The sequence below is a fragment of the Loxodonta africana genome, chromosome 22 (genome assembly GCF_030014295.1).
Source record: "Loxodonta africana isolate mLoxAfr1 chromosome 22, mLoxAfr1.hap2, whole genome shotgun sequence".
Classification (NCBI taxonomy): Eukaryota; Metazoa; Chordata; class Mammalia; order Proboscidea; family Elephantidae; genus Loxodonta; species Loxodonta africana.
The window spans coordinates 39,080,351-39,107,379 of record NC_087363.1 but is presented as its reverse complement, the minus strand read 5'-3'; the positions used below and the strand labels follow the sequence as shown (position 1 = coordinate 39,107,379).

General features: G+C 51.3%; 1 protein-coding gene across 7 annotated transcripts in view; it reads left to right on the top strand.

Annotated features, from left to right (window-relative positions):
- The window catches only part of IFT122 (intraflagellar transport 122), a 69,664-nt gene that overhangs the window by 39,439 nt on the left and 3,196 nt on the right, over positions 1-27,029 (top strand). For 3 of the 7 annotated variants that reach the window (XM_064274855.1, XM_064274852.1, XM_064274857.1), the window contains 12 exons: positions 367-507; positions 3,883-3,936; positions 6,952-7,113; positions 11,391-11,557; positions 14,048-14,219; positions 15,668-15,770; positions 17,671-17,811; positions 18,946-19,043; positions 22,572-22,672; positions 24,898-25,063; positions 26,110-26,221; positions 26,807-26,937. In XM_064274855.1, the coding sequence (XP_064130925.1) occupies positions 367-507; positions 3,883-3,936; positions 6,952-7,113; positions 11,391-11,557; positions 14,048-14,219; positions 15,668-15,770; positions 17,671-17,811; positions 18,946-19,043; positions 22,572-22,672; positions 24,898-25,063; positions 26,110-26,221; positions 26,807-26,937 (1,548 nt within the window). Of the gene's footprint in view, positions 1-366; positions 508-3,882; positions 3,937-6,951; positions 7,114-11,390; positions 11,558-14,047; positions 14,220-15,667; positions 15,771-17,670; positions 17,812-18,945; positions 19,044-22,571; positions 22,673-24,796; positions 25,064-26,109; positions 26,222-26,806; positions 26,938-27,029 lie in introns of those variants that run through there. The other 4 variants (XM_064274856.1, XM_064274853.1, XM_064274854.1 and 1 more) reach the window with 3 other exon arrangements.

Below are 27,029 nucleotides of genomic sequence, written 5' to 3'. Positions count from 1 at the left end.
GGAAGACTTTCCAGAAGAGGCCACATTTTAACAGGGCCTTGGAAGCCAAGTCAGTGTTCTCTGGGGGTAAAGAGTGGTAAGGCCTGGAGGTGGGCCTGGAGGTAGGGGAAGGCAGGTGGTGTCAGGAAGGATGCATGGGAAGTGTGTATGGCTGACACCTGTGGCTTGTCTATGAAAGGGGGAGCCAGAATAGAAAGCACGGGAGTGTGGCTGGGTGAAGCTGAGAGTGTACTGTTTAATCAGTGTGGCGTTACTCTGTGAGCATTTGTAATTAAGTCTTTTCACACATGTGGAGCTGGCTGTATATGAATCTGACTTCCCATTGCTCTGAAAACAATCTTTATTCCTTTTGATGTAATTCTGCAGTCTGCTCCAATGTACCAGTACCTGGATCGGAAAATGTTCAAAGAAGCCTACCAGATTGCTTGCTTGGGTGTAACAGACACTGACTGGCGTGACCTGGCCATGGAAGCTTTAGAAGGATTAGAGTTTGAAACAGCAAAGAAGGTAAGCATGAGATGAAATTTGGTCCTTGAAGGGTCCCATCAGGAGTCAGAAGGGTGACGTAGGGAGAGGCAGAAGCATACTGCAGTGGCTTTGGAGTGAGACTGACCTGGGTTCAAGTCTTGGCTTGGCCACTTCTTCACGGTGACCCTGGGCAGGTAACAACCTTTTGAAGGTTGCTATCTTTAAAATGAGGGTGATGATAGGAGCCATCCTCCCAGACTTGTAAGGCTGTAATACAATATTGCGTGAAAAGCCCGACACAGGATAAGCATTTGATACGTTCCAGCCATCACTCTTATTAGCTATCATTTATATAAAGCACCTAGCTAAGAGCCTAGCAGATAATAGGCACTCAATAAATAGTATTTTTATCATTGGCCTAAGCATTAGGCCATTTATTAAACAGTGCCATTTTTCTCAGCACTCTGCTAAGTCCAGTAGGAGGAGATGGCCAGCTATTTGATTCTGAGAGAAATGTAGTCACTTCCCACATACCTTCATCGCAGCATAGGCACGATTCATGAATTTGATTCATGATGTCATTTCCTGGCTTAGTCTATTAAAACTGCAGAAATGGCTGAAAATATTTGACCCCTTTCTGCACCTTAGGAAAAGCTCAGCCATGTTCTGATGTGGGTTTCCATCTAGAACTTGAGGTAGGGGGACGGAAGGAATAGTTCCAGCCCCACCCTGTCTTCTCCCTTCCCTCTCTATCTTCCCACAGTCAATTAATCAGACACTTACTTTGCCCATGCTGCTGAACTGCTACTCAGGGAGTCTGTGAAGCATCCTTGTGTTAGGTCAGGACTTCAGGCACGAAAGGAGATGGATTGAGACCAGGCTAAGACTCAGAGGCCTGGGTGAGAACCAGTGTATAAGCCACGTGACCGTGGCCTCCCATTTCTAAAGTGTCTCACATGGTGTTATTGGCTTAAACAAGGTGCTTACAAAAGGGACTTTAAAACTGGAAAGGGTTGTAGAAATGCCTGCCTTTGTATACAAGTAAAAATTATTGCTATATAATCATAATTATCTCTGTTATGGCTTTGAGTCTATTAAGTGTCAGAAACAAGTGGTCATAGAGGAAGGCTTTAAGAATTCAGGGGAGCAGGAAGCATTCCATGGAGGGAGTAGGCCTCTCCTGCCCCACCCAGAAATCCAGGCAGGGCAAAGAATAACAAAGCATTGGGGTGAAATCACAAGTCTCCCTACTAGGTTGTCATTTCCTCAACTGGAGAACTAAATGGCTACCTCATCTTTGTATAACGCTCATTGCCTTGCATGGTGCCTTAGACCTTTTAAGGGCTCTACATTTAACCTGCACCCCCTCAAACGTTCCCTGAGGACTGAAGTGACTGTATTCAAGCCGCAAGATTTCAACCAGAGACTAGGACTTTATCACTGTATTCAAATCTCAAATCCCCAGGCCTTTCTTTTTTCAGCTTTGCCAAGTCACTCTGCAAACAGAGATCTGGACATGGGGGAGGAAGGTGATAGACCAGCCTCTCCACTAGATGGCAGAGGAGAGCTGCTTAGTGCCTGGTCGCTGCCCTGTTCCCGCATTTCCCTCTGCTTCCACCCACTGAGGTTCTTCACGAGGCTGGGGCTGCGTGACTGACCACTGTGAGCAACACCCCCCTGACTCTGCAGACTGTCTGGGCTGAAGGAACTCGGACGCAGCTTTCTCACGGAAGAATCCTGGAATCCTAGCCCAGCAGAACTAGAAAGAACAGTGGAGAGGCGTCACTAGCTTGACCCTTATTCACAAAGAAGTTAGTGGGAGCCCGGAGGCAAGGGAAGCAGGCTCAAGGCCCACAGCTGGAAAGTCCCAGAGATACGCCTGAGGCCTGGAATGCCCCTTCCCTTTTCCCTTTCTGTCGTTGGCTGGGCAGTCCAGCTTTCTTCTCTCATGCTGCTTTAAGGAAACCCAGATCAGTAAGTTTTGCTTCTTAGACCTTTCACATGTAACACAGGTGCTCTTAGCCCTCCATCCCTTTGCTCATGGGATGCCCATCTTACCCTTTCCAGGAATTCCTCTTCAGGAATACCCAGTTGACAAGTTCCTAGCTTGTGACGCCACATTTCATCCTGCCTCCTGCCTCTGCCTGTGCTCAGACAGTAGTCTGTGTTCTCAAGGGGATGGAGTTCATACTTCTACAGCTCTTAGCTCAGGAGAATTAAGGTCTCTTTTTATCTACCCACCTCCCCTTCTAAAATGTGTGAGCCCCCAAATCGAGCAGAGTAGACAGGGCCTCTTCGTATTCATTTCCAGGTCCCCAGGCCCTGGCAGGGTGCCTGACTCTGTGGAATGAAATGATGGAGTCACAATGTGGTAAGCTATGAGCCAGCCCAAGGCTGATGACTTGCTCATTTCCCCAGGCCTTTTCAGGTTGGAGGGTGTCATGCAGCAAAGTAGAGGCTGCAAGTGGCCTGGGTGGTCTTCAGCACTTTAAATTCTAAGGGCTTCTAGCTTTGCCTCCTCTGGGCGCATGCCAGCCCGATTCAAATGGGAACATTTAAAGAAGCGCAGGTGGATAGAAATGTGGCAGCATAGCCTGTCTTGGGGGGCCGTGCTCCTCTAAACCCCTTTCAGAATCCGTAAGAAGGAAAGGAGGCTCAGCTAACATCGATCTGCCGGAGAGGCTGCCTAAAAACTTCTAGCAGCCCATCGGTTACAGTCCCTGGCTTTAGGAGTCCAAGGCACGGGCTGAACTTTTAGGATTTACATAAGAATTTGCCTTCCAGGGACTCAGAGTGATTCATTCCCTGACTCCCCCCTCTTCCCAGAGCCCCTCTCTATTCCTTTTCACCTTTCTTCTCCTCCCCAACTGTATGAGCCCTGGATGCCCCTTGTTTATTGCACTCCCTACCCTCTCCAGTAAGCATAGCTGTCTCCTGCTTTCCAAGTCACCTAGGAAGCTTGCAGCCTCTGAGTTGGCTTCCATCTGGAACCTGTGGCGGGGTGGGGTGGGAGGGGAGGAAGGAATGATTTCCAGCCCTGTCCTCCCTCCTCTCTTCTCTTACATTTCATCCATTCAGTGTGTCAGACAGGCTCATTTTTTCCTGTTGAATAGAGGCTCTCCCAGGCAGGCGTCATCACAGAGTGCACTTATCATAGTTTTGTTTTACCTCATCCCAAAGTCATTGATCTAGGCAGGACTTCTTTGCTGTTTTTTTAATAGGCTAATCCCAGGGATAAAGCGTTGTCTCATGGGGTGGTGTAACCCACGTGAATATGTGATGATTAATCAATGCTTGCCTTTTTTCCCGTCCTTACTGGCTCACTCTCTAAAGCTTGACTCCCCGCCCCAGCCAATCACCCCCTTTTGAAGCCCAGAAGGCAGCTGATTTTATTCTTCATTTCTTCCCTCATAGGCTTTCACCAGAGTACAAGACCTCCGATACTTAGAGCTCATCAACAGCATCGAGGTAAAGAATGAACTAAGGGTTCTTCCTTCTCAGGGAAGCACAGACTCAGGGCCAGCAGGTGCCAGCAGCACTTCTAGCAGCGAGAGCCCCAGGACACGTGGACAGAGCCTGCTGGGGCCCCAGGGGCAGAGTGGCCACATGGCAGGGACAGTGCACTGTGGTGGGCAGGGCTGGGCAGCACCACGTGGACACCTGATCTCTCTGAGCTTGGGATAACGGGGCCTTCCTCGCAGGGTTGCTGTGAGGATTAAGTAGACTCAAAATAGCAGGTCTTCATCCCTGTGGTGGCTTTTAGCCAGTTCCCATTCTCTGTTGTTTGCCATAGAGTCGATTCTGACTCATAGCAAACCGATAGGACAGAGTACAACTGCCCCGTGGGGTTTCCTAGGCTGAAATCTTTACGGGAGCAGATCACCTGGTCTTTTCTCTGAGGAGCAGCTGATGGGTTTGAACTTCCAGCCTTTTGGTTAGCAGCCGAGCACTTCTGCGATAATCTGCTGGTATCAGAGGCGCTGCCAAGCTGCACATGATCTACACCTCATCCCCACCAAGGGGACTTGGAGGAGGGAGGCATGCTGCAGCCCTGCCCACCCAGCCCTGCCACTCCTAGCTGAGCAGCCGGCCTCATCAGGCAAACCAGATAGGGCTGGGATGGGCTAAAGAAGCTGGTCAGTCAGCCTGGTGATGATGGGCCACATTCTGAATGTGTGTGTCTCGTGCTATCGAGTTGTCTGTAAAAAGGCATCCATATTTTCTCTCCTGCACAGATTTATTGTGAGGTTATGGGAATGTGAGATACATTTGAATTCCCATATGAAAGCAGTGAGGAAATCAGCAAAATGTCTTGTCCCTTCAGTTCCATTCGGCATAATAAACACTTGCTGTGGGCCAAGCCCCATGCCAAGCACAGTGGAGAAAGAGAGGAGGAGAGAGGCCTGCAGGAGCTCACAGCCTGCTCAGCCTAATCGTACTTGCCATTCACTGAGTGCCTGCCCTGTGCCCTGTGCTTGATCCATGTGTGCATTATCTGCAGCACTCAGTGTACATTACCTTCTATCCTTACAACTCAATGCTGCTGTTAGTATTTATCCCTCTTGTATAGATGAGGAAACTTAAGGCCCAAAGGGACTGTGTCACCTCCTCAAGGGCCTATCACCAAAAGCTCAGTTGGAATTCAAACCCAGTTCCGTGTGTTTCCCAGGCTCCTCCTTTGCCCTACACCAGGTTACCCATCTAAAGAAGCTGTCCCTGGTGCGCCCTCCCCATCCACGGCACACCCAGCTCATTATGAAGAGGGTCTGTTCTGCTGCCTGCTTGACGTGGTCCAGGGTTGGTGCTGAGCCATCTGTCTGCAGTGCCCAGTGCTGCTAATTATCAGTGGCTTTCATTTGTGAACCAACTGGCCAGGACCTAGGGGTCTTCATCTGAAGCCCTGGAATCTAATTTTTCTCTATGCAAAAGATAACAAAGCTCTGAGAGGGTCAATGCTTATCATTTATCATGTCTTACTGAGTTTAAAATGTCTGCCTCTTCTAATGTGCTGTGAACTGGGGAGTCAGTTGAAACAAACTAAGAATTGTCTCTTGAAAAAGCTTAAATTGGGTTTGATTAAGGATTACTTTGGGCTCCTCTGAGGCCTTAGTTGCTTGCTTCTGGGTCTTCAGCATTAATTCCAGAGAAATGAGGTTCCTTACTGGTTCCTTTTGGGTAGGTGAGATATGACTGTACGTACAACGAGGAAAATCTGCCCCTATTGGTGTGTACAAACTGAGTGTGCATAAGTCACTTTATGGATAATGGCAATATTCTGTGGCCTAGAATGGCTATGGCCTAAATCTTTTGCCTAGTGAAACCTATGTCTTTATCTTGTTACAAGGTTTTAATTTATTTCCTACTGTTAGGATTTAGTTTGACTGATTAGCCCAAACTATGCACAGGGTTGGGTTTTTTTTTTCTTTTTTCTTTTTTAAATTATTTGTCAGTGAGGAAGCATGTTGCCTCCAGCTGTTAAAACTTTCACCAGCTTGTCTAGGAGTTTGATTCAATGTCTCATCTTCCTCTACTGTGATATACTTGCTAGAAAACAGCAAAAGGAATCTGCTGGGAATGAGAGCTTGGATGCTATTGAGTGTTTACAAATACTTGAACTGTAGACTAATGAATGTTCCCTAACACAGGAGGAAGGAGTGTGGCAGATTACTTCTCTTCGTCCTCGGCACTGCTAAGCATCTGTGTGTGTGTGTATGTGTGTGTGCGTGCACGTACATATATCTAGGGGACAGTGTGTATAAAGTAGGAGCTCCTGCATGGTGCAAGCAAATAGTGCTTGATTACTAACCAAAAGGCACCACAGAAGAAAGGCCTGGCAATCTGCTTCCAAAAGGTCTTAAAAACCCTGTGGAGCAGTTCTACTCTAGGCAATACATGAGGTGGCCATGAGTTGGAATCGACTTGATGGCAACTGGTACATAAAGTGTATACCTGGCACCTGGTGGATGCTCAGTACATGTTATTTCTTACCTTCTCTCTAGACACAGCAACATAGTAAGACTTCTTGTCCTGTTGTCTCGGTCCCCTTCTCAGGCAGAAACCCTAAACTTTCTCTTTGTCCGCCATCATCATGGACTACAAGTTGCCAAGCCAAGCCTGGGGATTTCGTGGGTCTTGAAGCTTAGGTGCCTCCAGTAGGTGGGAGCTCACACCATCCTAACTTCCCCCATTGTTGCCTTGAAAGAAAATACAGGAAAACAACCCTGAAGAATTTCCATTAAACAAACAAAGGTCTGCATCTTTGTGATCTTTTTTGATCTTCACTTGTCTGAAAAAAAATCCGTTTTTATTTTTGAGTGTTCCTACCAGACACCTAGGTGAGAGACACAACAGCCCAGGAGCCAAGGATAGGTTCCAGTAGGAAGGCCCAGGGGCTTAACTGGAAATAGCAACATGTAACCTTTGTAAGGGCTGCTTCCTACCCATGGCTGCAGAAGCCATTTCCTGTGCTTCTAATTTTTCCAGGAGAGGAAGAAGCGGGGAGAGACCAACAATGACCTGTTTCTGGCAGATGTGTTTGCCTACCAGGGGAAGTTTCACGAAGCTGCCAAATTGTACAAGAGGAGTGGGCACGAAAACCTTGCACTTGACATGTACACCGACCTCCGCATGTTTGAATACGCCAAGGTAATCCACCCACATCCCAGGCCCCAGCTGTCACTTGGAACCCACTAGAGTTTTGACACTGTGGTGTCCAAGTTGTTTACCCTAAGAAGTGGTACAGACAGAAAATAGCAACAGCTTCAGAAAGCATGTGGGCAAATTGGTAAACAGAGGGACTATCCATGGCTACTGGGCAAAACTTACCTAAAGCTGCCCTCTAAGGCTGACATCAAAGGGACAGTATGACAGCTCAGGCCTCCATCAGCAACAGAGCTGGATAGGCTGGGAGTCTGAGCCAGCATAATCCCTTGAGAGCGTTCAGAGAACAGGGCAAATTCTCCCACAAATTTTCTCAAACCTTTATGGGGAGCCACCAAGAATCAGTGTCCTCAGGCCTGAGCTAGTCTTACCAGCCATGTGGTTCACCCCAGCCAAGATTTCCTAAGTGCCTGCTCTCTGGGATTCCATGACAGCCCCTGTCCTCAAGTGCACGTCACACCACTGTGGCAGGCATAGAGTGGCTCCACATATACCCAGGTGGGTGGCGGTGGGGATCCCGTTTTGGATGTGGAGGCCCTCATTAAAGCTAGTCCCCAGTAGATGTGGGCCTTTAAAGGGATGTGTGGCAGACGCTCTTCCTGGGTCAGCCTCCTAAAGGCTTTGGAGAGAATGAGTCCTACTAAGCGGCCCAGACCAGTCGGGACATTTGCAGCTCAGCCTAATTCGAGGGTAAAAGAGCCTTGGGCCCATCAAGCAATGAGGCTCTTCCTCTAGGAGGTACCTTTGTTAAACGGCCTTTCCCGGTAGTGTCAGAAGAGGCTCTCAGAAATGTTGTTAAGTGAGTCATCAGCCACAATCAATTAGTGGCTATTAATGGTAGTTATCTATCTCTCGAGCCCAAGATGGAAAATATTCCCCCATTTCTTTCTGCTTTTCTGTTCTTGAACATGGCTATGCTCTTTTATTGTCCACCACCTATTAGCTCCTTAGACTGTAAGTTGTAGTTCAGGTTCCTGTAATGTAGCTTCAGGAGTCATTGTTCATCGGTACCTAAGGAGCACCTGTGCCGCTAGCCTGTCTCTTCGCCTTAGTGCTTCCTTCTCTCCCGCCTCAGACCCAAGGTGCCTCATGTTCTCTTCATTTTTTCCTCCTCAACTTTATTCCTTCGCCACAGACACATACAAGATTTAGTAATATATTGATACTGTGAACACCAAGTCAGTGCTTCTCTCTGAGGGAGAACAAAATTTTAACTGAGGATAAAACCTTAAGCTAAAGGATTGAATTCCTAGAGGTAGAATCAAAGCATCAGGAACAACTGGGCATTGGACAGACGGCCCTTCATGGAGCCCCGAAGCCTCTTCACCAAGCAGGCAGCTGTGGCTTGGTAGAAAACGCCTTGTCATCCAGAGACCCGGCACGAGTCCTAGTCCTTCCTGGAGGGTGACCTGAGGAAAGCCTACGCACGCTGTGGAGCCTGCATCCCCTCCTAAGAGGGTAACACGCCTACCGCTCAGTTTAGCTCTGAGAAATGCAGAAAATAACGTATGGGAAAGCCTTTTATAAATACCAAGCTGTACGGAGGTTAGGAAAATGAGAGGGCCAAGCATGACCATGGAGTGGGCATCCCTCAGGCCATTCCCTAGCCAGCCTGTCCCTTGCCCTGCACTGAGCCCTTCTGTGCATTTCCACTGGGCTCTGTGCGCCACAGTCTTCTACCCAGAAATACAGCCATTTACACACTCCATCTGGTCTGTCTCTGTGAAGGTAAATACTCTGGGTGTTGTTTTTGGTTTTAGTTTTTGATCACAATTCCAAGTAGGTTGGTTGCATTTCAGTGACACCCCCCGCCCCCCACCCAATAGTCTGAATTTGAGAAAATGTGTATATACACATTATGTTTTTGGGGGGGAGGGGGGAGAAATACAGTGCTTATTAACATGGCATGTTTTTGTTTACTTGAAAATTGCTTCCCAAGATTCAATCTGGTTTTCGGAAAATTTTTAAATTACATTCCCACGTACAAATAAATTGTATGCTTTCCGGATAAGTGACATGTTTATATGGTGATAAAGGGAATTATAATGCTCTTAACTCTTATGTAGTACATCCTTATCAAAATCACCAAGCATGGGAACACTGTTTAGTCTCATTCATCACTCAGCACAGCCTCTTTCTGTCCACTCCAAGACAAAGTCTTTGCCATGGCCCCAGATAACGTGTAAATTAGCTTCATGGAACCAAAAAGCCTTTGAAAACCCAGTTTGTTGAGCCTTGAAGGAACCACTTAGACTCGGCTTCCATGAAGTCAGCCCTCCCTGAGCTCCTGGCAGAGAAGGCCCTCCAGCCTGTGAGCCATGTGCCTGGCTGGCTTTTTCTGGTGATCGACCCTCATTTACAGCTCTCTCTTAGCCTCTGACCCTTTTCAGTGTAGTCACCCCAAGTCTCCTGAGCACTCCCTGAAGTCCCTTTGAAGGACATTTCTATTCTTTTATGATGCCTTTTCCCCCAGCTGATTAACCTCATTTAACCAACCAGGTTAGCAGAGTTGCCAGCTTTGTACTGATACAAAGGATGTACATCGTTGTAGCTGCCAAGAGTAAAAGAAGTGGCCATAATGGTCCAAATCGGGTGTTTTCAGATAGTTGATGGCTGCTTTCCAAGCCTCGAGCCCTGGTTGTCCAGTGGTTAAGAGCACAGCTGTTAACCAAAAGGTCAGCAGTTCGAATTCACCAGCCACTCCTTGGAAACTTTATGGGGCAGTTCTGTTCTGTCCTATAGGGTCACTATGAGTCGGAATTGACTCGACAGCAACTGGTTCCCTTTGTGAACTCCAGAGGGACCCAAAGGTCGCCTCAGGGGGCTTATCTTTTATTAGGTCCCCAGCACCAGGGTAAACTATGCCCCTCCCTCCCCTTTTTAAAGCATTTGATTGTCTTACCCCAATCCAGTCTGTTATTTTAGGGGCTACACAATTACCCTGAAAGCAAATGGGAGGGAAAAAAAAGGAGCTAATTGTTCCAGTGGGTCTTTAGCAAGCGTTAGCGGTACTTTCCTGACAAATGAGTGCTAATCAGGGGAGATGGAATGCTTTCTCTCTGCTTCGCAAGGCTGACACCAGAGCACTCTCTGAAGGTACATTATTCGTAAGACAAACCGCTTCTTGCTGGTAATGCAGATCTGGCCTCCAAGTACTCTCAAGCTCCCTTTTCGAGAAGCCACACCTTGAAAAATGTCAACACCAGTGCTGCTTCAACTCTGGCAAGCTCCCACGTACATATTCTGAGTAACTGTATCCTGAAAAGAGGTGACTTTCTGAGATTGTCTTCTCACACCTTCCAGGGCCAACCCAGGGAAGCTGGGCATGGCCTTCGGAGGCACCTGTGTGATGGAGACAACAGAGGCGCCTGCAGTCCAGCTTCCTGAGCCTCCAGATCCAGGCCTTTCTCCTTCCTGTGCTCTCTGGAGGGCACCCCTCTCACCTCAGGCCCCCCATGGCCTCCTGCTTGCCCCATAGTTGCATCAGTCCCCACCCCTGCAGATCTGATCTTGGGACAGGATTGGACACCATTCATCTGGAAAGTACTTGACCAAAACCATTTCTGCTCCTTATCTGTCCTAGGCACGTATCTGGGGGCAAGGCCGATGGGATGACTCCCTAATTTCAGGCAACAGCCCATTTCAGAGAACAGATGAGAAGACTACTTTGAGTGTGGTGGTGGGAATGGGGGGCACAGAGAGGCTTTGCTGCAACTCTTTAAATCATTTGTTTATGTTTAGGGGACCATGTTCACAGCCTCACTGAGGCATGTGGTATCATCCATGTGATAGGAATAAAGATTATAGGTCTGTGTATTTGAAATTGGACCGACCAGATATACAGTCACTATATAGGGATAGTCACATGTATCTCAAACTGTATTTGAGAGAGACAGAGTAACCTGATCATACACTATGCACGTTGCAGAATTTGTGCAGTGCTCCAGAGACTCCAGAAAGTGTTGTTTAGCTGCAGAAAAATGTTCATTAGTGGAAAGGGAAGGCAACATTGAGAGCCATAGTCCTTGACACCATCCAGTGTCTTTGTACCCAAAGGAACACCTCTGGGAAAGCCCCTGCGCCTCCTCCCTGACACCTGGGACTGCCTCCCAACCCCTGCACAGGGATGGGCTCCAGCCTGTATCCGGATCGCCGCTTCAGCCAAATGCAACCCTTCCTTGCTCCAGCTTTCAGCAGTCTGACGTAATGCTGGCAGCGGGAAGTCCTAATCCGGAGTGTTTTTGTTTGTTGTGCTTCCTCAGGATTTCCTTGGATCTGAAGACCCCAAAGAAACAAAGATGCTAATCACCAAACAGGCTGACTGGGCCAGAAATATCAACGAGCCCAAAGCCGCCGTGGAGATGTACGTCTCAGCAGGGGAGCACGCCAAGGCTATTGAGATCAGCGGCGACCACGGCTGGGTGGACACGTAGGTCTCCAGTCCTGCCCTAAGAGGCACTTGGCAGCATGTTGTGCCATGTTAGCTCTCGGCTTTGACTGACAAGGGAAAAAATAGTGTTTCTCTGAATATCTAAACCAAATGTGCTAAGACCAGGTTCCTTGGGAGACACAGAGATTGAATAATGTGGTCGCTATCTTTGAGAAGCTTACTGAGCCCCTGGGGAAAGGGTAGCGGGGAATGAAGGGGAGGCCATGACATCGCTGAGCCCCTACTGTGAGCGTGGCACAGCCAACTAGCAGGCTTTCGGTCCTCCCCCGTCCTGAGGATCCATGGAGGAGACCAAGGCTCAAATAGCAAGCCATCTGCAAAGGGCCAGACATTTGGGAAGTAGTGGAGCTGAGCTTCAAACTCAAATATGGCTGGTTTCCATGCCCATGATGTGTGTTCATGGTAGAAACTAAAAAGAAAAAGAAAGTTCTAGGCACATAAGGGAAGGAAACATGCATTCTCAAGGGAGGAACTATGGATGTCGTCTCATAGGAGTAGTCTTTATATGACGGTTTTGAAGAATCTCAACAGACAGAGGTGGTACGAAGGGGAAGGAGGTGCAGGCAGGAAGAGCAGTCTGAGGGAGAGAATCTGCAGTGACTGAGATGAAAGGGGTATGGGGCAAGGGGTGGGCAGAGGAAGGCTGGCCAGATCCGGGAGGGCCCCAAATGCCAAACTGAAGAGTTCATATCTGTCAGTAGGTACTGAGGACCCAAGGGAGGCCTTGGTCAGTGGTGTGCTGTTGGAAGACCACAGGGGCAGGAGAGGAAAAAGTAGAGGACAGGGAACCAGATACATGGCCAGTGCAGTAGACCAGGGGAAATGTCGCTGCTGAGGGGATGAGAGAGACCTGGAGGAGCTGGAGCCCACAGGACCTGAGAGGAGGCAGCATCTGGTTGGGTGGGGAGTTGAAGTCTGATTGTGCACTTAGCCTGAGGGGTTGGAAATACCACTTGTCTAGACCGATAAAGAGAGGAAGAGGCGCGAGCTGGAGGTCGGCTGCACAAAGAGACTCTTGAGAGCTTCAGACCCCGGGGTAAAGGTTTTGTCCTCTCACAGCCAAGGAAGGTGGCTGCAGCTGGTGAAGGAGAGAGGGCAAGGGGGCTCCTGAGGCTGGGCCCAGTCTGAGCCCCAAAGGCTGCCAGTCATTCTGGAAGCAACATCGAGGTCTACAAGGTGTCTGTGGCAGAGGCAGGACTTGGGGAGGGCAGAGAGGGGATGGTTCATAATGATAGTTGCCACCTGTTCTCCTCACAAAGGGGCCTCAGAGGGTGACCTGTTCCATCCTTCTCTTGTCCAAGAGTAGTTTCTGAAAGACAGAGGCACAGATTTGCCCCCAGTAGTATGCTTTTTGTAAAAGGTGTGGTGGGAGAAAGCCAGGCAGATTTAGAGCCCCTCTCTCCTCTCCAGTTTTTCCTGTCACTTTCATTTGCAAGTGATACTTACCAGGTTGCCCTGGAGGTACTTAACTAGTGAAGCATTTTCTGTCCCTTTCAAAGTCTGATTGTCAAAGGTGCCCCTATAGGGACATTCAGTTTGATTTGCGGGTGGGCGCGTTAAGGGGCTGCCTGTGCTACCTTTCCCTAAAAACATGTCCTTTACCACCTGGGAGTGTTATTTTTAGATGCTTTTATTATTTTAAGTAGAGATTGACAGGCCTCCCTGAGCTTGCCTGTCTCTGGAACAGAGGATCTGTTACAGCTGCTTCCCCTTCCCTTCTCTCAAACAGCAGGCTGGGGAGAACCCCTTTCCCTGGGAGTGCTGGCTTACCCCAGACCCAACCCGACCCGAAGGGACAAGCATGTTCCACCCCACCCCCTAGGGGAAGAGGTAGCATTCGGTGACCACTGTGGCCCCTTGCTGGTGGTAAGCACCTGGCACATAAGGGAGGAGATACACGTGAGGAGATACAGCCTGGCATTCCCCACAGGCCCATCTTCAGAGCTCAGCACACGCCCAGACATCCTTTCCTGCCTCTCCTGTGGAGGTCCTGTCCCTGGAGAACACGTTAGCCTCGCCTCCACTTTCCTATGAGGGTTCCTGAAATGGGGGTGGGAAGAGCACTCTGCCACTTCCTGGCTTCACCTGACACCCTAAGATGGGGATAGTAGAGCCACCTCTTAACGTTTTGAAGATGAATTGAGATCACACATGTGACAGCTCCTGGCGCCATGCTTGGTACCTGGCAGGTGATCAGTAGACTGGTGTCTCTCCCCAGGCCCTGTGACGTGTGGGAGATGTGGTGTCCTGGATCAGGCAGCCCTCTTGGTCCCCACGCAGGTTTCTGGAGTGGGTATTCACTCATTTAATAGCCATCCTAGAGCACCCCCAGGGGCTGTGCACTGTGCTGAGCACCGCGGGGGCAGGGGCGGGGAGGGTAGCCAAGCTAATCAGACACAGAGCCTGCCCTCCAGGAGACACCAAAGCCCACGCCACTCCCTTCCATCAGGCTCCCCTCTGCCTCTCCAGGTTGATCGACATTGCCCGCAAGCTGGACAAGGCTGAGCGGGAGCCCCTGCTGATGTGTGCACAGTACTTTAAGAAGCTCGATAATCCCGGCTATGCTGCCGAGACCTACCTGAAGATTGGCGATCTGAAGTCCTTGGTTCAGCTGCATGTGGAGACACAGCGCTGGGATGAGGTGAGGGGAGAGTGCTCCTCGTGGATTAGGGGTCTGCCAGAGCCCTGGGATGCAGGCAGGTGGGTGCAAGGGACCTTTGGGTTTGGATGGTGAGCAGCTGTAGTCATCATGGGAATGAACATTGGCCTGGCAGTAAGGAGACAAATTCTCAGAGCCAGAGTATCTTGGAGGGTCTTTCCAGTCCCAGTATCCATTTGTTTGTTCATTTGTTCATTCAGGAAATCTTTATTGGTTGCCCGCCCTGTGCCAGGCCCTAGGCATGGGAGAGTTAACACGGCAGTGGGTCCGAGCTGCCTCAGACCAGCACCATAGGCTCGCACGCATCTCTGACATGGAGATGCACCTATGTGACATTTAAAATCCGCTGGGTGGCATTTTGGCGGAAAAAGCCACCTAGACTTTCCAGGTAAGGAGCTGCTAGAGGCATCGCAGGGGCCAGCTCTTCAGCTCCCTCCTGCCCACTCACCTTGACTCCTCTGGTGTGAGGGGTGGTTGAGAAGGAGCAGCCTCGCCAGCTGGAAAGATGGTGGGCGTCTCTGGCAGAGGCAGCAAGTGTGCCACTGCCTCTGGTCTGACTTCCAGCCTCAAGCTCACTGGCTTCCTGTTTTCTGGAGGGCAGTCCATCACAGCTGAGGATTAGAGGCTGCATTGCAGCAACCCCCGCCCCTGGTCTGTTTTACTGAGGGACCAGCGAGACCCTTTCTGGGTAAGAGCTGTCTGACTTGTCTGCCCTCTGAGTGGCTCCATTTGGTGAGATGACAAGGTCACTGGTGAGAAAAGATGGGGCCAGTGACAGAGGAAATAATGGCTTTCTCAAGATAAATTTATCAGAAGGAGACTTTTCAAGCAGCATAAATTAAAGCATCTTGGAAGTGCTCGGTCGTTTGCTGTGCATCAGGACGACTTTTTCCCAGTCGCCATGTGCAGTTTTCCCTTCGACTCATTTTCTGGTTCTCCTGATCCTGTTTCTGTAAACTGAGGAGAGGCCTGACAGGTGGTTCTGCGGCTGGGTTAAAGCAGCAACTGTGTCCCGCCTGCGCTGCACCAAGTCCACCGTCATCTTTGACAGCTAATAAGCAGTGATGATAATGTCAATTCTGTTTCCTTAGGTGTCACCTGCAATTAAAAGAAATCTGCTTGCAGCGCTACAGGAGCCCACGCAAACCCTCAAAATAAAATGTTTCCGATTCTGCGCAGCTTCTGTGGTCCAGAAACAGACTGTGTTGTTATTGAATCCAGTCGCTTGCATATTGCTGTTAATTGCCTTTTGTTTTCAAAGAGCTGATTTGTTTTTGCATTTCTGGGGGTGGTGGTTGGGGGAGGACTCTACCCCTCTGAGTTGTCAGGCTGGCAAAATATGACATCCTTAATGGACTCTGCCAAGTGCAGGGCTGACGTGGGGGCTGCGGGGGCTGCTATATTAAGAGTGCACTTGCTCCTTCCTCCAGGCCTTTGCTTTGGGCGAGAAGCATCCCGAGTTTAAGGATGACATCTACGTGCCCTACGCGCAGTGGCTGGCAGAGAACGATCGTTTTGAGGAAGCCCAGAAAGGTAGGCCACACAGAAAGAGCGGTTTCTTTCCAAAGGGGTACTGCTGAGGTACACATTTCAAGAGGCTGCCCAGCCCTCCCCTGTGTAGGTCCCCACCTAGAGACTTAATCCTGGGGACATGATGCTTGGTGGTGAGAGACTGTGGGGCCGTGGCAAGAACAGGGGCTCTGGACCAGACAGACCTGGGTCTACCCCTCACCGGCTGCACAACTCGGGCAGGCTGATCTTCTGTCTGAGCCTCAGCATTACTGAGCAAAGTGTGGGCACTATTAAAGAGGTGCCTGAAGTCACAGAGCTGGGAAGTGGCAGCGTGGGGATTGAGCTAGGATGTTGTGAGGACAAGTAAGAGGATCCCACCAGGTGTCTGGCACAGAGCTCGCCTGCCATTTCTCTGCAGTGAATAGAAGCCCCGGTCTTGTTGGCTCAGATAAACTGGGTGGCCACTGCTCCTAGTTATTTCCACTGGAAAAATGGTCTGCAGGTGAAGTGTGGCAGTGTCTGGAACAGGAGCTAGAGGAAGTATAGAGCTTCAACTGATAATAATTTTAAAAATTGACTGCCTTCTCCGTGTCAGGCCCTGACTAGGCACTTAACCTACATAACCTTGAATCTTCCCAGTAGCCCTAGAGAGCCACAGAGGCTAAAAGTGCCGTGCAAAGTCACCGAGCGGCAGAGCCGGAACTAGACCAAGGTCTGTCTGCCTGGGAAATCCGGCTCTTCTGACTCTGTTTTGCTGCCTGTTTAGGAAGTCTTCTCGTTGAAGCTGGGTGTGTCATATTCCATAGCATCTCATTTACACTTCTATATGGTAACAGTTGCCACCTCCGGACACATTGCAGAACAAATGTCTCCCGTTTGGAGCTCCTCCGCTAAAAGCCCCCTTTGAAGGACAGCGTGTTCTCTCTGCTTCAGCATTTCCAGAGCACCCAGTTGCTGAAGTAGCTGCATGTTTGGGCAAAACACATCAACCTATCCATCTGTCTGTGTCTGCCCTTCCAAGAATCCATCGCCATAGTAACTTGGTACTCAGACGGGAGACTGGAGATGAGAGTGGAACAAAGGCAAGACCTTTTCCTTCTCTAAAAGCAGATTTGGATCATGCGAGTGCCACATGTGGGGTGCCTGTCACAGCTGGAAGTGCTGCTCTGGCAGCCCCTGATGTCCTGGGGTCTGGCCACGTACCAGGCACTCAGGAAATTTCTGTTAAGTGGATGTATGAGTGATTTTTTTTTTTTTTTTTTACTTGTTTGGTTGTGAGAACAGAGCCAGCTCTTGAGGGGGTTTCATTGAAAAGCACTCAGTTGAAGACAGCCCGAGTACTTAAGCTGGGTCTCCAGTTTCCCTTTACCTGGCGAAGGCCATTTCATTGCCATAAAAGGGGCGGGGGGGGGGAGGCGCGGATAATAACCATAAGTCTGTTCATAATTCTTCATAAGCCTGCTGTGGCGATGCAGTGAGGTCATCGATGACGAAAGTGCTTCATAAGCCGCCCAGCCTGATAAAAGTGCCAGGTCTCGGTAGTATGGCCTTGGGAGTCACAGAGCTCTGCCCTGGGGTGGGTGGGACAGGGGCAGAACCTAGCTGAAGATGAGCAGAACCTGTCCTCATGCTTCGCCCTGGCATTGGGCCTCAAGACCTGCAAGTGCTGGCCAGTTAAGAGTGGTCTCTCAGGTTTTTCTTTTTGTCTTTCCAAAGTCGGTTGCCTTTCCCATATGAAAAAGAGTCTAACTCACTGCACTTTACCAGGAGGTAGCCTTGGTTATTTATAGCTCCCAGCAACGAAACGCCACAGATGTTCCGCCAAGTCTCCTGCCTCCAAAGCAGCCCCTGCAGGCCCCACAGAGCTCTGTCCTGCTTCCTCACTGACCCCCAGACGTGTGTGCTCTTGTGCCCCTTGTAGCGTTCCACAAGGCCGGGCGGCAGGGGGAGGCGGTCAGGGTGCTGGAGCAGCTCACACACAATGCCGTGGTGGAGAGCAGATTTAATGATGCGGCCTATTATTACTGGATGCTGTCCATGCAGTGCCTCGATATAGCTCAAGGTAAGTAAACAGCCGCCAGGCCGCTTGTTTTCCCCAGCCCCGCTCTGGCACCAAGATAAACATCGGAAGAACTGGGACGTTTTAATTAAAGCCCTGGGCTTGTTTATTGGGTGCATTGTCCTTAACCCTGTCTTGCAGCGGCACCGTCTGATGTGTCATCTTTCCCCAGTTTTCCCATAAGCACTGAGGATGGTCTGAGGGCCGTCCTGAGGTTACAGTTGGGAGGTCCTGCCCTGCGTTGCTTGTTCAGAGCGTACCTCTCCCCTGTTACCTGGGAACCCGTAGCTGGACCTGGATAAGCAGTGGTTAAAAAAATAAATGAGAAGATGAAAAAGAGATCACTTTACAGTAACACTCCAGATTTTCACTCATCCTGGGCAGGAAAATAGTTTCAGGGCTGCTTTTTTTCATAAGATTTCCCATGATGCACTGAGGGAGTCTGGAAGCAGAGGGGATGGGGGCTGTTCTGCACTGGACCAGGGCCAGCAGGCAGGAGTGGGAGAAATGTCGGAATTGGAGACAGCTAGGTCACAGTTGCTTCCTAAACCGTTATCTCCCTGTCTGTGCTGTGGGCTAATCTGCCCCACCTCCTTCATAAGGTTGCCCTGGGTATCACAGAAGCCACAGCAATAGTTTGGAAACTGACAAGCCCGCGGGTAAGCTGGCAGTTGTACTGTTCTTGCTGGAGGCTGTGCTTTTGATAAGGAGTGGCACAGAGGGAAAAGGCCAGAGGTCGGTATGAATCAGATTGACTCTACTTACCTTGTCCCCACCCAGCTCCCCTGGAAGCTCTGGGTGCCGGTGGCCACCCTCTCATAGCCGTGGCTGGTGCTCTCCAGCAGATGCCCTGGTAGGGTGCAGTGCGGGGTCTGGGAGAACATGAGAGAAATGTCCTCACACTCTTCCTGGCCGTGTGCCCTGCCCACCTGATAATCTCCAGTCTTGGGTACCCAGCTCCTAATAGCACCTTTCCCATCACTGCCCATCTTCACCCCTCCCCCTGGCGTGGGCTCAGGGTTTCGGAAGGACGGACACCAGCAACAGTGCCCGTCCTTGGTGGCCACTTGGCAGCCACAGACTTGGTTTGACACCTCTTCTCACCTCCTGCCCTCACTGCCTGCCCACTGCACACAGCAGATCCTGCCCAGAAGGATGTGATGCTTGGCAAATTCCACCACTTCCAGCACTTGGCTGAGCTGTACCACGGCTACCATGCTATCCATCGCTACACGGTAAGATGGCTGGGGCACTGGGCATGTTTTACAGAGCAGGAAGCCTCTGAGCAGAACACAAACCCACTGGGTCCTGATGGACTGCTGGGGAATCCTGGTCTCCTTTGGGGAGAAAAAGTTAGCAGCTTTGTTTTTCCTTAATTGCCTACTTGTTTGATACGTAGCAAGCTGTGGGCAATTGGAGCTGAGATGGGCCTTTCTGGTTGCTTGGTTCAGGCTCTGATGACTCAGGCTGCCTCTGGATTAGGCAGATAAAGGCCTGTCTGTCTTTCTAAAACCGATCAGGGGTGGAAGTTCCCCATGGGGACCCTCTCCTCTGGAGTGAAGGCCTGGGTCTTACCAAAGGCCTGGGCTCTCTTCCTGGCCCAGCCACTGACTTGCTGTGTGTCCTTGAGCAGTTCACTTCCCCTCTCTGCTCTCAGTGTCCTGTGTAAACCAAGCGCTAGAACTATAAACAATAGTTCTTTCTAATCACTGATTCTTTAGATGAAGCCACTTGAAATCTGTCCAGTGGCAATGAGGAACAGGTGACAGGTTGCCAACAGCCTCCTCATCGTGTGCATTCTGATCACGGAGCACTTGCTGAATGAGCTCTACTGTGTGCAAGGCCTTGTGCTGCTAAGCTGGAAGGAGAGTATCAACAATACCGCTTACCAGCTGCCATCGAGTCAGTTCCGATTTATGGCGAACAGTGTCTGCACAGTAGAACTGTGCTCCATAGGGTTTTCGTGGCTGCAGATTGCCAGGTCGTTCTTCTAAGGTGTCTCTGTATACAGAGTTCAAACAGTCAACCTTTCGGTGAGTAGTAGAGTACTTAGCCATTGATGCCACCCAGGGACTTCCAGTATCGACAATAACCAACCTTTACGGAGCACCTATTACATACCAGGCAGTATGCTAAGGGCTTTATTGTATCAACCGTTTAATCCTTTTAATAATGCCATTTTAAAGATGGGAGCCCTGATGGCACAATGGTTAAGAGCATGGCTGCTAACCAAAAAGTTGACAGTTCGAATTCACCAGCCACTCCTTGGAAACCCTATAGAGCAGTTCTACTCTGTCCTGGAGGGTCGCTATGAGTCAGAATTGACTCTATGGCAATGGCTTTGGGTTATTTTATAGACGAAGAAACTGAGACGCTAGACAGTGAGATCCCACAGACAGGCTGGTTCTGGAGCCTGTGATCTTAGCCTCTTCTCCTCCCACCAACCTAGAGACATCAGACCAGTGTGCTGCCTTAGAACATGATCCCTGGAGGCAGACACTGGCTCCCACCCCAGCTCCACTATGTGACCTGGGGCAAGTCGCTGACCTTCTCTCTGCTTCAGCTCCCTTCTCTATGAAACGGGGAGAGTGATAGTACTTGCTTGATGGGGTGATTGTGAGGATAAAGCAAGCTAACATTTGGAGAATAAACCGTGACTATTGTTTTTTTTTGTTGTTGTTGTTGTTTTTATTGTTCTCACTGCCCTTCTAGGCTGAGCAAGCCCCTCCAGTTCTTTGGCCTTCTCAAAGTCCCTACCTCCCACCCAGGGCCATTCTTTCTCCCAAATTGGTGCTGAGCTCTCTGCACGTTCTTTGCCTCCTGGGAAAGTCTGGAGGCTCCTCTGACAGGTTCTGCCTGGTCAGCCGTAGGCCTTCCTTTTGTCAGTCTCTGCCTGCACGAGGATTGGTGGGCACAGGGGCCTCATCTTCACCTTATAGTCTTCTCTCTCCTGAGATGAGACCCCTCAGGGTCCTATATCTCTATCAGGTGCCCACCTGGAGAGAAGTCAGGGCCCCAGCTCAGCCTTAGCTTGTGTGAGCCACTTTGGGGCCCAACTTTCCTCTCCTGGCCCTCCATCCTCCTCCAGACCTGGGTGTCTCCTCCTGAGTCCACCGGGTACTAGTCTAGGCTGCACAAGGTACTGTGAGCATGTGGCACTCTCGCAGCGACTGGCACTTCCATCCAGCTGAGGCTCTTTGTTGAGTCATTCCTCCATTCAGCAAATGCCTGCCATGTGACGGGCCCTGGGCTGACGCCTTGGGACACTCCGGTGGACAAAACATTGTCCCCGCCCCTAAAGAGCTCCTCGTCTGTGGTGGAGACCAGTAAACAAGTAAACAAGCAGCCACAGTAAAAAAGCTTAGAGCACTGTCAGAAGCCTTCCTATAGGCGATGACCCCTAAGCCATGAGAGGGAGAGACAAAGTAAGAATGGGGCAAGTGAAGAGGAGGAGGGGGCCTCCCCGCAGAGGTCACTGTGTGTGAGGCCTGGCCATGCGTGGGCTCTAAAGGTCTGCCATCAGGTCCCAACAGAGCAGCTCTGACTCTGATAAGGCTGGAGGGGGATGTGACAGAGCCTTTCTGAGACACATGGCGTCCTTCCCAGACTGGACGTGCTAATCCTGGGTCTCTCCTGGTCTTTGGGATATTGCTTAGCTTCCACACCTAGCACAGTAACTGGAGGCAGGCTTTGTCCTGGCTCTCACCCAGCAAAAGAGGCAAGCTCAGGGTTTTCTGGGCTTCTGGAGCTAACAGAGGCAATAGAAATGTAGGTGGGAACTAAAGAGAAAGTGCTGGGGCTCTGAGCTGAAGCTGGGAAGCACAGAGTCCATCCTCAGGAATTTAGAGCAACGCAAGGCTCAGCCCTGGCGGCTCAGTGATGAGTGTGGCCCAGCAAGAGCCTTCAAGAAATGCCCATTTATTACCATTTAAGTGCTTGCAAAGGGGAGGGGTGGCCTGCTGTCATCACTGCCAGCTAAAGCGTTACTGGAAATCAGTGGTCTCAGTTTCCACACAGTATGCCAGATTTCTTTAAAAGAGGGTACTCTTAACCTTTTATGGACCACCTCCTGATGGGAAATTCCCCCTGGCCTGCTGTGCCGAGGCACTGGCGTCCTTTAGGTATAGAAGATTATTCATTCAGCTAATGTGTACTGAGTGCTGCTCTGGGCAGGGCCTGTGCCCGGGGCTGGGGCACAGGGATTAGCAACTGAGAACTCTGTATTTCCGTGCTTGGTGGTGCATCGGAGTGGCTGCCCTTGGAGAGCAAGGAGGAGGATGCAATTTCATGCCCTAAAGGGGTAAATGCCCCTCTGAAGGCATACTGGATCGTGCAGCCTTCTAAACTGCAGAAGAGGCCTTCGCTTGGAGAGCTAATGGGAGACAACTCCAGCTCGAGGCAATGGAACGATTACCACCCTGGAGGCGGTGCAGCTTGCGAGAAAGACATTCTTGGGCTTTGGAATCAGACATGGGTTTGAGTCTCAGCTCTGCTCCAATCTAGCTGGGTGGCTAGGGCGGATCCTCTCTCCAAGTATCAGTTTCCTTGTCAGTGCAGTGAGAATAATTCGCACACCTCACGGGATTGTGTTAGAGACGAGGCGAGGCGGTAGGTGTGAAGCACTGGCGCATACATGGAGCCGCTCCGTTCCTGTGGGAATGACTGGAGGAACTATGAAGGGCCGCGCAGTCTCTGCATGTTGGCCTGGCTCAGCAGTGGTTTCACTAAGGAATTAGCTCCTGTTTGCTTTTCTCTCACTGCAGGAGGAGCCATTCAGTTTCCATCTTCCTGAAACCCTTTTCAACATCTCCAGGTTTCTGCTGCACAGCCTGACCAAGGACACCCCCTTGGGCATCTCTAAAGTGTATCCTTTCTCTCCCACTCACCCCGTCCAACACCTCTTTGTCTAATGGCCCCAGAAGTTCCTTCCAGAGCACTTTACCGGCAGAACCTTCCTTCGGTCCAGCAGCCCTCAAAGGAAAGAGAGCTTGCCCAGCTGCTGCTGTGTTCCTGTAGGCCAGGCGCAGCCCAGGAGGCTGAGGGGCAAGTGCCAAGAGAAGATTAGCTTTCAGGGCTCTCTGGGCTGGGCCCAGCAGTGGGTCTCTGGCCAACACGCTCTCCCAAGCCCTCCCGGAACCCACAAATGAGAGTGTGACCGAAAAGCTGGAAGCTCCAGGCCCTCAGGCTGGAATCTTGGGCATTTCCCCAGAGTGAGGGGTGCTTGTCCAGCCCAGATGTGTGGAACACCTGCTGGGCTCTGGGCACCAGGCCAGGCACTAAGGGACAAAGCTGCTGTCTCGTGGAGTCTGGTGATAGTCCAGTAGGCTGTGTACTGTGGCCCAGGGCGAAACGAGGCTGGGTTCCTGGCCAAGGAAGGCGGCCTGCAGGTGGGGATGTCTGTCCTGGAGGCCGAGGCTGCCAGGGGCAGTAGTGGGTGTTGGGGGAGCGTGGTGTGTGGGAAAAGCTGAAGTCAAGCCTGCGTGGGAGCAGGCTGGAGCAGGCAGTAGGACACGACCAGGAGACCACTACAAGTTTCCTTTTCCTCCAGTGGCCAGTGAGAACCACTGAAGGGCTTTAGGTAAGAAGGGGCCTGAAGGGTCTGTGCTACCAGAAAGTACTGGGAAATAATCAATACTTTTAAAGGTCTTGCGTGTCATAAAAGTCATAATTACCCCCCAGCCAGCCCCCTTCTAAACACCACTGTTTTCTTCAGCCCCTTCCCAACCCAACCCCTCCTGCTTTCTTTTTTTTTTTTTTAACATGTTTTTCTTTTTTTTTCCCCTAGATTTTGTGTGTGTGTGTGTGTTAGGTGAAAGTTTACAGAGCAAATTACTTCCTCGTTAAACAGTTAATACACAAATTGTTTTGTGACATTGGTTGCTAGCCCTGCAATGTGTCAATGCTCTCCCCTTCTCCACTGAGGTTCCCTGTTGCCATTCATCCAGCTTTCCTGTCCCTTCCTGCCTTCTCGCCTTCACTTTTGGGCTGGTGTATCCATTAGTCTCATATACATGATTGAACTACGAAGCACATCCCTTGTGTGTTATTGTTGGCCCTATAGACCTGTCTGTTCTTTGGTTGAAGGTTAACTTCAGAAATGATTTCAGTACTGAGTTAAAAGGGTGTCCAGGGGCCGTACTCTCAGGGTTCTCCAGTCTCTGTCAGACCAGCAACCCTGGTCGCGCGCGTGTGTGTGTGTGTATGTGTGTGTGTGTGTGTGTAAACTTCCCCAAATCAAGGGGCGCCACACTGAGGGGACCCCTGCTGCTAGGCTGGTCAGTCTCACCCCAGGGGAGTGGTCACTGCCAAGCCCACCTGGCCTGGGCCTGCACCTAGCCCTTTCAGCAAACGTGTTCAGTTCAACCAAGTGTGATTGGCTCCCTGCCCTGTGCTGACCTGCTGCTCTGGGGGCCTGGGGCCTGACTTGGAGGAGCTCACAGTAGGGACAGATGAGGACCCTCACCTCCATGTAACTGCTGAAGCTGAGGCCCTGGGAGTGCCGCTCTGGGGAGGGGGAGCAGGAGCATCAGGGAGAATGAGCATGAAGAGGAGGCTGGGACTTGGGCTTCCGGTGAGGAGCTGCTGGGGGAGGGGGAAGTGCTAACCTGGCTGGGGAGGGCAGGAACCAGAGCTGACCTGAGATAAGAGCACAGGGCTTGTCAGCATCAGGCCACAGAACTCAGAGAACAGGTGAGATGGCACCTGAAACCGCCAAGTGAGCCCTCAGTCAGGTGCAGGGAGAAAGAAAGGCCCGTGCACCTGGGGCCTCTGTGCGCTGGCCCTGAGCACCTGAATCCTCAGGCCTCTGCCCCAGACCCCACCTGGCAGGGCTGTAGTGAAGGTTGGGCCAAGGCACGAAAGCCATTTTGGCCTGGTCAGGACATAAGATGAACCATCAGGGGACCGGAGAACCTAAGTAGAGTTAAAATATTAATGGGAACTTCACTGTCTTTATCTCTGGAAAAATTCCTGGGCCTTGACATCCAAGAAATACACGTAGATCTCACAGAACTGCAAATGCTGTCCTCGGCCTACTGCCATGCCCTCTTGGCTAGCTAGACCTCTGCTGTCCTTAACCCTTGGACGAAGGAACACGCTCTTCACCCTGGCCAAGCAGAGCAAGGCCCTGGGCGCCTACAAGCTGGCCCGACACGCCTACGACAAGCTGCAAGGCCTGCAGATCCCTGCCAGATTCCAGAAGTCCATCGAGCTGGGCAGCCTGACCATTCGCTCCAAACCCTTCCACGACAGTGAGGTGAGGACACAGCCCTATGGGGGAAAGCCTTCCCTACCACCTTTGGTGGGGAGTCTTCTGATGACTTCTTGCCTGGCCTCGGGCTCCATTTGAGAGGTGGACTGCTGCACTGTCAGCTGTGTGCCACCCTGACCTGTCTGCCCCCTGGCTTGCAACACCTACGCCACCACCTCTGTTCCCCACTCACTGCTGTGCTCCAGCTCACAGCCTTCCCCCTCAAGACCCTGGGCCCTGACCACCCTTGCTGCCTAGCCCTCCCCTAACATAGGCCCCATGTACCACTGTGGCCCAGCCCCCCTCTGCACCCCTATGCCCAGGTGGACCTATCTTCACCTCAGCCTGGCCTAGGGCTGACCCTGGCTGACCATGATCCTAGGAGCCCCTGCCTCATCTCCTTTCCAGGACCAGGTTATTGCTCTCCAGCAAATCTGCGCCACAGTGTCTGCAGCCCAGGCCAGCCCTTTTCTCCAACCCAACCAATGGCTGTCTCTGTTATCTCCGTCTTTCACACTCAGAGCAGGGACTTGGTATCAGACAGACCTGGGTTCTAGTTCCAGCTCTGCCATTTTCTAGCTATGTTTCAATCTTTATGAGCCTCAGTTTTCCCTTTTATCAAATGGGGATATGCATAATACCTTTCCCACAGGTGGTTGAGAGGCTAAACGAACCAGCACAGGTAATGTGCTTGGCACAGTACCTGGAGCGTGGTAAGTTGTTGGGAAATAGTGGCTGTGGTTCTTGTCATTTCCAGTGAGGAGAGTAGTCCTGCTGTGCCCCTGCCTGTGAAGGAAGTATCTGGGGGCAGGGAGCCCTCAAATGACAAGGTAGCAGGGCCTCTGATATCTCTGTAGCTCCTCTGCATGCTTCACCCCAGCACAGAGCTTAGACAGGAGGGGAGCCAGCACCCCTGGCCCACCGCCCCTGCTTGCTACCCAGGGGGCCTTTCCGGTAGCAACCAGGCCACAGGGGCACAGCCTGAGTCCAGGGCGAGGGGAGAGAGGATGGCTTGGTCTCCCTAGGCAGTAGGCGGACACGTATCTTTGCAGGAGCTGGTGCCCTTGTGCTACCGTTGCTCCACCAACAACCCGCTGCTCAACAACCTGGGCAACGTCTGTATCAACTGCCGCCAGCCCTTTGTCTTCTCCGCCTCTTCCTACGGTGAGTACTGGTGATGGGCTAGGGTGCTCCTCCGCTTATTGGCTACTCCTCTGAGTGTCCTCCTTTGTAAGTTGGGGACAGTGTGACACTTGCACTGCCTGACGCATGTCAGGGTCCCCAGAAACAGTACCTGGTGCTGCCCAAATCGCACACCCACGTCCCGGAACTGGTGAGGGCTCCACATGGAGGACCAGGCTGGGCGGCACAGTCAGGCTGCAGGCTCTGAGCCCCACTCCTAAGACCGAACAGGAGGGTCAGAAGCACCTTCCAGTAGCTGGGCAGAGAGAGGAGCCAGCCAGCTACGGGGGCAAGAAGGAAGGGCTGAAGGCCTGCCCCCTGCCCCCCATACACCTACACACAGGCTTCCTCCAGACCTACGTAGGGAAGTGACCTGCAGAGGGGGAGGGGCACCGCAGTGGGGGATGGGGGAGGCCCAGGGCCTGTGCTGCTCTAGAATGGAGAAGCCTGCCCGGGAGATCCGGTTGTCCCACCACCTCACATGCTGCCTGGTGAGAGTGCCCTGCCCCAAGCTGCCTTCGAGGCCACCATCCCCTCAGCATCCTCCCCCTGACCCTGTGCCTTCAGAGGTCCTGCACCTGGTCGAGTTCTACCTGGAGGATGGGATCACTGATGAAGAAGCAGTCGCCCTCATTGACCTGGAGGCACCAAGACATAATAAACGGGAGAGCAAGTGGCAAGAGATCACAAGCAACAATATCCTGTGGAGGGGTGGGCCATGCCCTGGGGAAGACCAGCTGCTGCTGAGGCCCGGCCTTGTGCCCCACGAGGAATTGGAGGGGCCCCCATG